The sequence below is a fragment of the Zonotrichia albicollis genome, chromosome 13 (genome assembly GCF_047830755.1).
Source record: "Zonotrichia albicollis isolate bZonAlb1 chromosome 13, bZonAlb1.hap1, whole genome shotgun sequence".
Lineage (NCBI taxonomy): Eukaryota > Metazoa > Chordata > Aves > Passeriformes > Passerellidae > Zonotrichia > Zonotrichia albicollis.
In genome coordinates, this window is record NC_133831.1 from 20,603,982 (window position 1) to 20,619,094 (window position 15,113).

The 15,113-nt window shown below is 39.3% G+C and overlaps 1 protein-coding gene across 6 annotated transcripts in view; it reads right to left on the reverse strand.

Annotated features, from left to right (window-relative positions):
- Positions 1–15,113, reverse strand: part of TOX3 (TOX high mobility group box family member 3) — a 91,971-nt gene that overhangs the window by 10,761 nt on the left and 66,097 nt on the right. For all 6 annotated transcript variants that reach the window (XM_074551211.1, XM_074551210.1, XM_014268359.3 and 3 more), the window contains one exon: positions 1,291–1,560. In XM_074551211.1, coding sequence (XP_074407312.1) covers positions 1,291–1,560 — 270 coding nt within the window. The remainder of the gene's footprint in view (positions 1–1,290; positions 1,561–15,113) is intronic.

Here is a 15,113-nt window from a genome sequence, read left to right on the forward strand (position 1 = left end):
TGTAGGCAACGCTTGGGAGAGTCCTGTTGTGCAGGCCCTTCTCTCTAGCAAAGAGTGTTTAGCCTCAGCATAATCTCATTGGAGCTACTGGAACTAAATCATGAGTAGTTACTACTCATTCTAAGCATGGCTCTGAGAGTCACATCTTAAAGACCTAAAAAAGGACATCCCAATGCTAATTTGTATTAAAAATATTAAGATGTAGTTCATAGCATATTTTGAAGAGACCATCTATGTTTTTCCTTTAAGATCCAATCTCAGCAGCTGAGACTCAAAAGGCAAAAGCTTGGAGGCATTTTCCAGTTCCCAGGCTTAGACTGGCAACTTAGACATGGGCCAGGAGTTAAAAATCCCACCCTTGAAGCAAAAAGCAGCAGCAGCAGCAGCACCTGGGCAGTGTGTGCCACCTGCAGAGCACTGGCTGTGCTCCCCCAGGGCAGGGCAGGGCAGGGCAGGGCAGGGCAGGTGCCCCTGGGGGAGCTCTGTGCCCTGGCCAGGCACTGACAGCCCCTCTCTGCCCTCTGGATGGGGATCCAGCAGCTCCGCTCCCTGTGTGTGCTCGTGCCCTGAACTCTCCTTCGGTGAGCCATGCACAGATTAGTGCAACAAGGGGATCAAGTGGCTCTAAATATGATATGTAGTATGATGTATCTGTCTATGATAGTGATTTACTTTGATATATTGAGGATCCTGTACAATGGGCTTTCCACATGTATAACTTCCATCAACTCAATGAGAAAACCTTTCATGGAACAGTTTTTAATTAGGCTTTTACACATACTGCTATAAGAACATTTGTTCTTCATTAGGTCAGTATTTTTTCCTTTTATAAGAGGTTTATTTAAAGGAAGATATAGGTTAACTAAACTTTCAGTTGGAAGAAACCTTATTTTACTTCTCTCCATACACATCCATGTTTTACATGACTCCAGAGAATAACAAAATGAGAAAACTGTCCAAGACTGATGCCTGAAGAGATTCAAGAGATCTGAAAACCTGACTCATATTGGACCAAAAGAAAAAAAAAAATATATATGTACACACATATATATATATGTACACACATATATATATATATGTACACATATATATATCTATATATATCTGTCTAGTCTTAGGTTAATTATTATGATGATAGTATGGATACTTCTTAAGAAAAGAAGGTAATCAGCAAATTAATCATATTCCACTTTACTGTACTATTTGTGTTTTAAATGACCACATTGCAGCTGCAGCCATGCAAATCCAGTGTGTGGATGTGTGAGGCTTGCAGCACATGGAATAACTTACTCTGTTTGATTCATCTGCATCTTCTTCATTGATGGAACTAGATGGGGAAGGAGTGGCTGATTTACTTGCAGGAGGGGAGGGAGAGGTATGTGGCAAATTAGTGCCTCCTAAATTCAGCCCCAGCTGCGCACTCAGCTGAGACTGGTTAATGGTGGTGAGCTGGGATGGAGCCATAATTCCCGAATGAGCAGCATCAGTCATGTGCACAATGGATCTCATAATCAGAGAGTGGTCCTGGCGGTACTGGGAAACCTGGCTGTGACTCTGATCCTAAAAGAGATGGAAACATTGCTTAGATATTAGCAGTTACCATACAGCAGTAGCAGGTGAAGTTATTTTCACAGGCTTACAGAACCAACACCATCAACATGCAGTTTGCTTCCTTCCTTTTTAATGAATTGAATATATTATTAATAAACTAAGTGTAGCAACAGTTACTTTAATTGCTCCAGACTTCTCTTTTCCCCTCAACTGAGGCTGCTTATTTTGTGCTTTGACTAGAAATTACATTTGTCTGTTTTTAAACATTTTTTCTCTTGATGTAGTGAGAAATACCCACATAAACAACAGGGAAACAGGATGACTGAGGATTCAGGAAAACATTGCAAATGAAGAGACACAGACTGTTGTCAGAAAGTAAACAAAATTGGGGTGGGATGAGGGGATATATATAGAGAGAGAAAAGCATCTTCCTCTACTGAGTTCCAATTATTCTTGGCCATTACAAGTAACAGCAGTGGATACAAACCAGTCCTGTCTGGGTGGGATTTTAAATCTGTTTTAAACACAAAACACTGCCCTGCTGGTCTGGAGTGCACTCACTGCAGCAGGCTGGAGAACCAGTCCAGTAATCCTAAACACTCCTGCTGGCAAGTAGCACATAAAACTGCACATTTTTATCTTTAATCCAACAATCAAACATGTGGAAGTAGCAAAATTTGTACAAATTCGATGTACAAATCACCGACTTTATTTTTCTCCAAGTCTCAGAAACACAAGCACTTGCATGGTTTGGTTTCTACTGTTTCTTGAGGGCACAAACTGTGTCTCCTACATCTGCACAACATTTACCACATTTGTAAATAAAAAGAAGCAAGACCCTGAAGGTAAAGTCAGCTGCAATCTGCCTATGAAAACTATGGGGTTTTTTTGGGACCACACACAGATCAATACACAATGAAGGAACATGTAAACAGAAAAGAAGATTTTTTAAAAAGTTAATAAGAGAATAAATAGCTCACAAATTGATTCAGCAACCTGATTAATCTACAGTCATTGTTTGAGCAGCCAGAAACATGAGAAATAAATTAGATTTTGAAAACTCTTTCATTATTAATAAGCCACATTGCAATTAGTAGCAGGTGCAATGATCCTTAATGAAATGACACAGAACAAAACAGCAATTGTGGGAGCCCACTGGACTTCCACAACAGAGTCTGACCTTCCTGGTGCTCTCTTATTAAGTATGGATAAGTAAAAACCAGTTTTGAAAAATCTGTGTCAGCATGGAGGTGAAAGTTTAGCCCAAATGACTTTCCCTTACTTTTTATAACTTTGCCCTCAACAGAGGCAGTGTTTCTGTGCTCCTGGAAGCCTTTCCTTGGCTGGGACAAGGGTGGCCATACAAAGAAGCAACATGTGTTAGAGAAGATGCACACCCTGCCTCATGGATCTTTATACACAAATACTGCAGCTCACGGTTTCCCTGTAACAGTAAATTATATTAATTCTGAATTAGACAGTTGTGTCTCTTTCTGCTGAAGCCTATACAGTAAAAACCAGTCCTTCTTTAGCATAAAAATGCATGTGCAGCTGGGTCCAGTAGAGATCAAGTTAACCTCACCAGCTCATGATCCAGACTCTGTGCCCCAGGGCTCACCCTCATTTTCCCCATGCTTCCCCAGCCCTTGCCAGCTTGGCTCATCATCCATACCCCACCACACTGCTTTTCCTACTTCTTAAATGCTTTTAATATTTTCAGTAAAGGACGGCAGTTCCTTAGAGATGACTGTGTTTGCCAAAAGTGGAGCACTTGATACAGAAAGATCAAAACATCAGACTTACTGGCTGAAATACCCATTTGCTTCAGGGCACCTTTCTGTGAAAATTTACTGCTGTTAACTACAGGGTCATTTTGATTGTGACTTGTATTGGCAGTGGCATCTGGAAGTCATTCAAAGTCTTTTGTGAAACGATATCACTCTGCCCATTACTCCAATCATTTTACAGACATGACTTTATTGCATGAAGAAAAACTCTGCTGGCTTTCTCCAGCAAAGCTGAAGAGGATCAGAATAACCTTCTCTCAGAAAAACTAACTTTCTTCATTATTGTGCAGCCAGTACTTTCTTGGAGGTGTTCTACCCCTGAAAGCCTTGCTTTTGTTCTCCCTTTATTGCTACACAATGCAGGCCTTTCTGGCCTTTACACTCAGGCAACAAAATGTGATGACAAGGGTTACAAACCATTTACTCCAAGTCTTGTCATTTCGGTTGCATCTATGATTTTATTGAGACTAAATTCTCTTGACTTGCACTGACCCAGAATCTAATTTTATACACAAGCCCATGAATTCTTAACTGTCCCTTTTTCTGACACTATCTGATGCTTGTGTGGGTTTTCTGCATCCACTTACTTAATTTCAGTTTTTCTTTTCTGCATCTTTTCCTGATTTCTTTAGCCTCTTTTTTTTCAATCTCAAGAGCTTCACTAAAATCCAGGAATGGCAACAACAATATTTTGTAACTGGCCATTTAGAACTAAACTGATAACACATATTATGCAAAAGAAATGTTTCATATAATATCCAGTCCCTTATTATTCATATGTCCATATGAAAACAAAAAACAATGTATTTTCTGCACTTTCAGTTTAACTTATATGGCTGATCAATATTATAAAAAGAAAGGAAAAGGGTGTTCATTTTTTGCTTTGTGGTACAGTGCTGTGGCCCTGAACAACCTATGGTTCCTATACCAGAGCTTTCTGACAAAGAAGTATGAGCCATTTTTTATGTGTGTACAGTGGTTTGGAAAGAAGGCAGGGAGGCTAGTTCATAGCAATATTAAAGTCCATGGCATTTTCCTATAGCTCCTGAGCAAACAAAAGTCTTCTAAGAAGGGAGCTAAAACCAAGAAAACAAAATTTCCATTAGTTATTTTTACTCTATTTTTTTCTGTGATACTACCAAAGGCCAATACCAAACTGAAGGGATCAGTAGCATTTCATTATGCTTGAGATGTTAATCAGAGAAATGTTTAACAACGAAAATAATCCTGTATCAGAAGCACACATGGAAATACAAGTGCACTGAAGCACCCACATGCCATCCTAATTACATTACTGTAGGAAAACTGAAAAGCTCACCTATCCAGAAATAACCCACTGAGACTACTGGGAGAATTTCAGAGAATATCACAAGTTCTTCTACATAAACTTTACCCAAAGTAAATGTGATACACAAGTATTAAAAGCATTCAAGATTTTTGTAACATTAAGCAAAAACAAGAGATCAATTCTGACAAAAATTCGTGAACTCCTCAAGCAGACAGTATCAAGTTTTGATTGAGCCTGATCTGCTTTGCAGCCTTGGACTGAAGTTCGACAAAACCTGGTGATCTCAAAACGAGTCAGGCAAAGCTCAATCCTTGCTTTACTCAGCATGATAATCAGACAAGGACATGATGTGTGGAACCAAACCAAAAGAGAAATAACTTGTCTCATTCCTCTGCAGGCTGAAATGGCTTTGACTCAGATCAATCTGTTGTCATCCTACATGAGTGCTACAAACCCCTCAGGTACAGAGACATTTATTGAGGGCAGCACTGGCACCTCTCTGGGCTCTCCAGTGACAGGGCAAGGGGGACGGGCTCTAAATGGAGAACAAGGGGTTTGGATAAGGCGTTAGGGAGGAATTCTGTAATGTGAGGGTGATGAAGCCTTGCACAGAGGCACTCAAGACCAGGCAGGATGGCAGCACCTGGTCTGGTGGAAGGTCTCCTGCCCATGGCACGGGGCTGGAACAAGATGATCTTTAAGGCCTCTTCCAACCCAAATAATTTTTACCCTTTCACAATTCTAATTATATATCTGGATTTAAAAAAACCAAAATATAGTCCAAAATGTTTTCCCCTTCTCAAAACAGCTGTATGGTGACTGTGTAGCCAAAATCTCTTACACAGCTGTCGCCGCCCTGTTGCACACATTATAAAGACATTCAGCACTTGGTTCATGGAAGGCCTCATCAAAGGAACCATAAAGATATCTGTCCATCAAACTGTCCTACTCTCAACATTTCTAATCACTTCAGACAGTCATGCCATGAAAGTCATATTTAGTCCTATTGCTAAAGGACACATCTCACAGCCTATGACAAAGGTACAGCTTATTTTACATTCATTTGTAAAAGAACAAGTTCTTGAAACTATATAAAATATCAATGCATCAACAGACACTAGAAAGCAAATAATGGAGTAAGGAGATTTAAAAAAATGAAAGAAAAAGAAAGGAATGTGTCAACTCCCATGCTTTAATTTATACATTTCATCAAAGATGTTTTCCAAAGTACCATGGAGTCCTAAGTGAAAAAATTATATTAATAAAAAATAGTTTGCTCTTCTGTTAGCAACTCATTAAGCATCCAGTACTTAGTATAGCTTGTAATAGAGTTAGTATTTATTTTGACAGATAAATGCACCCAGCCATTACATTGAGAGATGTCCTAATTTTCACTTACTTACCCTGCATTTTAAGAATCATTTCCATACAGTAATTCTATCCTGAATTCCTACCCTGATATAACTTTAATCTCTGGGAACATTCAACAAGACATTTAAAAATATAACTAGGATATTACTTTTCAGAACATTTTTGAGCAATACTGAAGTCTTGATTAAAATCAATGTCTACAGCCTTCCATCATTTAAATATGCAATACCTCCAGTGAGACTCTGGACATGTGAGGACTGATGAAAATGCCCCATGGAAGTGTCCACAGGAGGATGTAGGGCTGGGCTCTCACCCCACACTGCATGAGATAGTTTAAGGGAATTGAGAAATCTGCCATCCAAAATAACTAAGGAATAACTAAGCAAAATCCAACATTTATGGTTATGTTCACTGTGTCCTGGTTTCAGAAGTTGACTTAAACTATTATATATTCTATTGCCTGAGGAATTCATCACTGTCAATGTAACATAAGCTGATGCAATATTTTAAAGGATGTATTTAAGTTGAAGCAAATGCACTGCAATGTAAGGAGTGAAATCCTCAGTTGTCCCTGACTGTAAATTACTCCCTTTTACTTTTAGTCATGTCAGCATATCTCTAGAAGAAATCCTCAATATTCTTTTTCTCCACAAGTAAAGCATAGATAAAAGAATCCATTAATCTAAATTTTTACAGGATTGGACTTCACTGCCAATCAAAACAAATCAAACTAACAGGATGCTTTTCTCTGTCAGAGATTAAATCCTTACTTAATAGAATACAAAACAGTTGCACTTGGTACTGCCACCACTGAAGAAGAGTCCTTCCTCTCCCTTGCACACACACCATCACCACTAATAGAGCTGTCAAACTGCAGTTATCAGGAGATCCTACAAGCAGCAGCTTCTTTTCTCTGGCAGGGAAAAAACTCCCATGTTCCACTTCATGCCTCTGTAGAAAAGTAAAGTTACCTAATTTGATTCCCAAAAAAAGTGTACAAAAAACAGCAGGTCAATTCATAAAAAAGTATGTCTTCATCTGGACCTAAGAGATGGGTTGGTGACAAGAGGATCACACACATTTTATCGCCTGAAAAACATGAAGAACATGCCATTTTTTGGTCTGTGCGCCCATCCAGTCCCTCTACTCTCTTCTGCTAACACATAAACCATAGAAGAAACATGAAAAGAACTTGAGGGTCCACTGATTTATTCCTTAAAACACAGCAAGTTATTTGGGGGTCATCGGGGGCTACTGTGGGGGTCATACAAGACAGGCATTCTCAAAATCAAGTCACTCATTTGTGGTACCACTTCTTGCACTTACACAGACCTGTTATATAACATACTGCATAATCTACTGCATATATATTGCACAGATAATGGAACCTGGCAATGCAAAGTATCAGTTTTGCTCCTGCCTACCCCAGGCCTGAAATTTTGCCCCTTTTTGGTTTGTGCATAGGCACCTGGGATGTTTCCTGCAACAATTTTCACCACTGAGCACTTGTTTAAGGCACACACTGCAAATGTCATTAATGCTTTCCTTGCAGCGCTGACAGGGGTGGGAGGTGCAATGTGAGACCAGCAAAGCACGAGTGAAGATCTCTGCTGTGGAAGCACACCCAGGGGTTGGGCACACAGTGACACCAGGCAGTGCAGCAGCACCCAGAGATGTGGCTCCAAACAGGAAGGTGCCAGGACAGGGCCTTGCACCCAGGAATCTGCCAGAGCAACCCCACTGCAGGTCCCAGGACTCACTGCCTCTGCAAGGTGGTGCTGTGGCCTGTGCTGGACCCAGTCACTGACAGCATGCTCAGCTGTGAGTCTCCACCAAAACCCTGCGTTACGTCGTGAGGAAACACACAAAGCTCACAGCAAGGTCAGAATCACACAAGTACCAAACTAAGGATTTGTCTCTGAAATTCTTAGAATTCTTTATTTAAATTCTTACTGGAGATGCCCCACCACCCTACCCTGGAGGGTTTTTGGGAACTTTGTTCTTACCCAGTTACTCTGCTGTGAGCCTGCAGATTCCTCACATGATCCCCAACCCAGGCCAGAGAGGCTTCTTGGTTGCCTCATTTGCTATCAAGTCCTTCTGCTCTTGCAGACAAGGGCAGGCTGGTCACAGACCTCCACCCACCCACAGTGGCTGCTGCTGCTGTTCTTGCACCACCCAATTCATAACTTCTTCACAATTTAATTTTTACACCATTTTGTAGAAGCATTTTAAAACAGACTCCCCACTCTCTTCCTCCCAGGCTTCTACCATACTTTGAAGCATATTGAATCACACTCCTCTTGGACAAGGCACCCAACAGTATGATCACAATACATGTGTGACTCAGATCACAGATCTGGGCTCTGATCTGAGGAGTCTCTTGGCATCAGGAGCTTGTCTCCAAATTAGCAGTACAAGCTTAGGTCTGCTGTGTGCAAACAGTGACGACACATTGTAAACAAACCGCGGATAGTTGAAATTAAGTCCCAGAACGTCAGATAAATGCTGTTAGCAGTTTTGTTACAACTCCACAACTCAGGTGCTTCAGCTCCCAAATCAAAGGCAGACTTCAAAGGTCCTTATTATGCAGTAAGGAATGTGGGGAGAGAGTGTGAGAGAGCATGACAACTAACAAACATTATCAAAGGTAACAAGAATTGTGCAAGGAATTGCAGAGGGGCAGGCTCAGGGGTTACATGGCATTTTTATGTTTGAAAATTGCTACAAGTGTTGGTAGCTATGTTCAGGGATATGTTGTCTTTATGTTTTGGGGGATTTTTCTTTTCTATGTTTTTTTCATTTACTTGTTGGTTTCTGAAGTAAACCAGAAACCAGTCTCATTATGTTTTGTATTACCAGACCTAGGCAGGTTTTTCTTCCAACATGGAATAATTAAACACTCTAAAGAGACTTCACATTTCTTCAATGCAAACTTGAAGTGGAAGCTGAGTATTGGGTAAGCTATTGCCACTCATGTTTCCCCATGTGTCCAAGGGGAAACATGACATCTCGGTTCCTTCTGAGCTCAGTTCTTAGGAACATCAGACATTCAGCTTCAGCTCCAATTCCTGACAGCTTTCCCAGTGAGCTATATCCTTTACCCCAGATTCATATAGCACCTCACAATATTTTCTGGAGCTGATGGATCTTGATTTAGGTACTATTACTGTAAAATAGTCACAGTGTCTTTTCCCAAACTGTTCCAATGTTACTGTGCTTCTCTTCCTTCATGCAGGAGTCCCTCGTGACCTCAATAGGCAATAACCTACCTGTTTCAATTTTTATTATTTTTTAGTTTAGTTTAGCACTTTCTATTCAGTCTTTGGCAACTGCTGCCACTAGGTCCCCTCTAGCAGTTACTATGAGTGGCCTATTTTTAAGAACAGCAGAAGACATTTCCCTCTCTCATTAACAGGCGACCCATTCATTGGTCAATGAGAAGAGAGCATGTCTCAGAAAAATTACTCTACATGAATTGCAATGTCACTAAGGATATGAAAATCTTCACACTATTGTTTAGCAGGCTAGCACCATCCTCCCATCAGGCCAAAGCCTCAGCATGGCCCTGTGCCAGAGCCTCTGCTGCCTCCAGGGCTCCCAGCCTGTCCCCCACCTGTCCCCAGGGTCCTTCTGCTGGGCACCCAGGTGCTCTGGAAGGCAACTGCAAAACACCCAGCTACCTCATCAGGTGGAGAATAAAATATTCCATTCCACACCAAAACAAGAAGGAAGTACTCTGAAAAGACTCTGAAGTTCATCCACAAAGCACCCAGCCCTGAGCTGTGTCCCAGCTGGGAGCAGCCACCAGAGCTGCCAGCTGAGACCTAAAGGTCTCAATTTCCAGAGCATCCCTCTTGTTCTGTACATGGCCAAATGTCACTGCTCAGAGCCGCCCAAGCATCCTTTAATTCAGGGCTGCTTGAGATTAATTTTTCCTGGTACCACAAATTCTGCAGACCAGTGGCAGTAACAGCTGCCACTTCTGCTGGGAAAGGCCAACACAAGCCAGACCAACACTGCTGATTTAAAGCCTGAGCTTAGCAACTCAGCACAGAAATCCAAGAAAAAATAGAAGAGAATCTCTTTTTCTAGTGAGAGTAATTGCTAGTTCTATAAACTAATACCCAGAAACTTGTGAAATTTGTTGTACATTTTGCATCACAGATGACAATAAACACATCCATAACAATAACAAGGGCTTGTTTTAATAAACCATTCCAGGCGTTAAACACATTAATGACCCATGAAATAACTGTTTCATCTGCAACACATTAAACAATGTTGTTATAACATTTTATTAATTGAAAACCTACTCCATCCTCTCCAGATAGGAGATTACTGACTGGGTATTAAAACAGAGATGTAGAAATAAGTTTCTTTGTAAAGGAAAATGAAACCTATAAATGAGAGGCACCCAGTCAGGTGAGTAGTGAAATAACTATCTTTTGCCAATTTCAAACCAACATTTTTAGCTTTTAGTTTTCCAGTCTTATGTTAATCTATTCACTTAAAGTTCATTAGTAATTTGGGAATTTAAACTACTAAAAAAGATTTTGAGCTGTAAGTAAAAGGCACCACTGTTCTGAAACATTAATAGTATTTCTATTGTATGCAGCCTTCAATAAACTCAAATTTGCACCTCATCTCTTTAAAGCCACATTCTTGAGGTGTTTATTTTAAAAGTCTCTTCTTCAAATAAAAGCAATAGTCACAATTGTGCGTTTGATTTGAGCACAGTGCCACTCCTAATATAATTAAAGATGAGCATATTCCACTATGAATTAGCCTTATCTGTGCAGAATCCTGACTGCACTGGCAGCACTGCAACAATTATAAAATATAAACAGGCTCAAATCTTCATCAAATAGGAAACATATTTTCTCTAACTGCATAAGTAATGTAGTGAGCAATATATAAAACTATCAGTTCTGTTTTTCCAACAATTGTACGTTTTTGAATAAAAGAAAAAATCATACTGAAAAAAGACAATTATTTTACTGTCTGTTTCTTAGATATCAGAAAGAGAATTTTGAAATTCATCAAAGCTAACCTTCTGTTATGTACAACAGCCTAAGCTGAAAAGAATGTTAACAAGTTCAATTTTCATTCAATCAGCACTACTGCTCTCTGAAATGTTTCATTGCAGGAAAGAAATAAAAATAATCTATATGGTAATTATGAGGATGAATCCCCCAGTAACTTTCAGCTACATGAAAGGTCAGTTCTATTCAAGATATTTTATCAGTCCCCTGCACATACTCCTGTCCTGTCATTTTAAATCTGAACAGCATTTTATTTTCCCATTTACAGCTACCTGCAGAATTAAGTACTTAAGCCAAATAAGAAAAAAAAAAAAAAAAAAAAAAGAAATGTTGAATGCTGGCAAAGGCTATAATAGCATGGAGATAAATCGTTCAGCTGCTCTCTCTCAAGCCTCTGGGGCTGCAGATTTTTCTTCTCCTGGTGCACTGTGGGTATTCAAAACTTGTTCAACATGATTTCATTTCATTTCAGGCACTGCCTGAGAAAACTAAATTACAGAATCAATCATACAGAAGGTCAGAGTGAGACTTCATTACAAGTATTGCATGCTTGCATGAATATCTTTCATTTATGACTGACCCAATATGTCACAATAGCTGTCTAGTAAAAATAATCCACTTTCTGAAATTGATGTACTACTGATGTCAATGCTACTCAGCAGGCTGGGCAGATTAGAGAGAGGTGTTAAAAAAAGGAACCCTCAGGAGCAAAACTTGTAGTTTTATAGAATTGCCACAGTTTGCAGATTAAAATATTTTTTTATGGGCAGCTCAACAGAAAACAGAGCATTAATATAAAATATTGGGGGTTGATTTTTAATGAGGGTATTGCTGTTGATTTCTTCTTATTTATATTCAAGTATTTATAGGGATAATATTTGCATCATGTAAATCCGTGCATTCTTTGAAGTCAAATGTACATCAACACTCCATTTTTCAGTGACTCCTTTTTGAACATCAGAATTTTATTTGCATGTTATTAAAATATTAAAATTAATCAAACTGCCTCCGTTTTATCTCCCCTTTTTGTTGCTGTTGACTGTTTTTAAATGGTAAAAAATGCTGTAAAAATAAATGTGTTGTGTTTGTTGCCAATAATAATGAAGTTAATCAGCATTGTGACAAATTGTCACTCTTTCCATAGTACATATATCATAACAGCATAAACAATGGTTAACTCACCAATACAATCTTTAGTAATTGCTAGGTCCCATTTATGCTGAGAATAAATATATAGATATCTTTCTGGCATGATGAATACTATTTTCAATACAATAGTACATAAAGAATATGTTAAACCTTTTTTCTTTCCCTTTTTTGTTTTCCATGTGTGTGTCTTCCTGTGAGTAATATGTGAGATACTTGCAGAAGCATTATGTGGTACCTAGCCAACTCCATACCCTGAGGGAGACATAGGAAAACCTTGACATAACCTATTTTTAACCATGCCTCTGGCAATTCTGCATTCAAGTTTATAGGTGAACATGTCAGGTAGTACATAGAAAAAAGCCAAAGACACACAGTATTAATCATAATTCTGTCCAAGCCCATTTTATTTTTCAACATTTGTGATTTAAAATCTCATGACATTTCTCAAGGTGAAATGCTTCTAGCAGGCTTTGCAACAGGGTAGGACTACATTTACCTAAATTAAATATTGCTTACAGTAAAGCCCTCTAATGCTTCACGAGATAAGCAATAAACTCAATGCAGTTAATATTAAAATTATTTAAGTTTGTATTCAGCCCAAGAAGCTTTAGTGATTAGCAGTACACCATTAATACAGCGTTTAAATAAGACTATCCCAGTATCGCTGGATAAGAACATTGTTCTGTAAGTGTGTACGAACATCATAATTATTTTACAACCCCATCTTTAGTTCTTTCAGATATAGTAAATTCAATTGACCATGAAATGAAATTTCATAGTCAAAATGCCTCCTTTACATTTTTTTATTGCTGCAATAAAGTTTTTATAGTTCCAAGGCAAGGTAATTCATGAAATGTCTAATTTAAGGATGAATTCTAATATTATTAATAAATATTTACCAGTTTAATAAAGTGCACATTTTCTACATAAAATATGATATAATGTTTTCATTTTTTTATTTTTGAAATACAGATTGACTGCTGGAAAATTTGACTGCTGAAGAGAGCTATGTGAATTCAGGGGAAAGCTATGTAAGGACCCTCTGTTAATATTTTTAAACTTCCCAAAGCTACCTAGCATTTATGAGCAGAAGAGAAAAAGTCTACTGAGTAGAATACAATGGCAGGGGCCACTCCATCTCACAGCATGAAACAATCAAGCAGTTGTGGGGAATGTCTGACATACAAACCTCGCTATGTGGCTCCTCCATATCAAATCACACAATTCCTCGTCAATTCTCTGCCACAAAACTGTAGCACACAAGTTCCCAATCCACAGCTTTGAACTGGAAATCACCCTAAAAACTGCCACTGGAAAACTGGGGTAAGAAGGCAGGAGCTTCTCTACATCTTTTCACTGACCTGTATGGGAACAAATGTTACCAATGCAGCCAATGTAAATTGTGCCATTCATTTCTACATTGCACAGTGGAGGGAAAAGGCAAAGATGTGAAGCCTCCATCCCATTCAGCACCAGAAGAGATGAGTGAAGGAATACATAATCTAGAGGCCTCTTCTGGTTGGTACTGTTAAGGTGACAGCATTTACTCATGGAAGAATCACATTCCGTGAAAGGTTGCAAAATTAAAGGGCAAAACTGGGTCAGGTTACAAACCGCTCAGTAACACTGAGGTGATACTGGGACACACAACACCAATCCAGTCCACAACATTTTCTGACCAAGTTTCTTTGTATTCCGTGCACACACAGTCCATTACTGTTGTTTTCAGGCACAACATTCTTAACTCTCAGGTTTTATTAATCTGATCTTCCTTCATCAGTTACCCAAGATGTACAGTGCAAAATGAGATCTAAAACAAATACCACATCCTTCAAGGCATGTTCTAGGCAGTGCCCATTTTGGATCCACAGAATGACTGAATTCTGTATCTCCTAAGTAATGAGCAGCTTGTGCTTCACTCTGCATTAGTGCTAGCTACTCTTCATGACCTCCAAAGAAATATTGAAATTTGCAATGAAGTCAGCAGCCTGTAGAATTACAGAGAAATATTTACTGCCTGTTGGTTTGTAAATCTTTAATTAATTTTCACTTGCCAGAATAATAAAAAAAGAAATCACAACATAACAACACAACCTTTATTACAGTCCAGCAGTAAATATGTATTTTCACTATGCCAAGTTCAGCAAAAGGTCCTATATAAAAGAGCTAATCAGAAAAAAATACAGTTGATGTAAAATATCTTTTCAAGCTAAACATTCACTCGCTCTTCAATACGCAGCACAGAAACTAATTCTAATTGTAAGCACCGAGTTTAAAATGCTGAGTAGGATAAACTGGCTCACAGCTGTGTCTCATGGCTGGCAGAGTGGATGTTACTGCACAAAGCTCTCAGAAACCCACTGGGAGATCCCCTGAGCCCACAGGGAAACACTGCAACAACATGGGAGCTGCCCCACGCACCTCCCTTGGAGACTGCAGCCCTGCAGTGTGTGTAGGTTCTGCAGGAAACTCCACACAGCCCTGCTTTTGATTGTTCTAATTAGCCCTGGAATTAGCCTCACAGTCCCCACCACTCAGCTCTTGCACACCCAGCCCATGCCTCCCTGTTCTTGAGAGCTCAGACACAGCCCAGGAAGAGAACACCCTGCCTCAGCCTCCATGGCCAGCAAGAGCACTGGACACAACAAAGCCTTTAATGGCCCTATATTTCTGAGTATTGTCAAGGAAATACATCCCTGTCACTTCTATTCTGAGTTTAAAAAAATGAATTCATTCCCTTTTATAAAGATTTAGCCCATGGAATATACAGGATATCAGGAAACACATTGCTTTTTTCCTGCTGCAATACTGTGTCTGGCTCTACTTCTGAACTACTCTCAATACTGCACTCTCAAAATATCCTGAAGGATGTCAGATGTGGGTCCTACACTTCAAATACAGACAAGCAATTCATTCTAAATG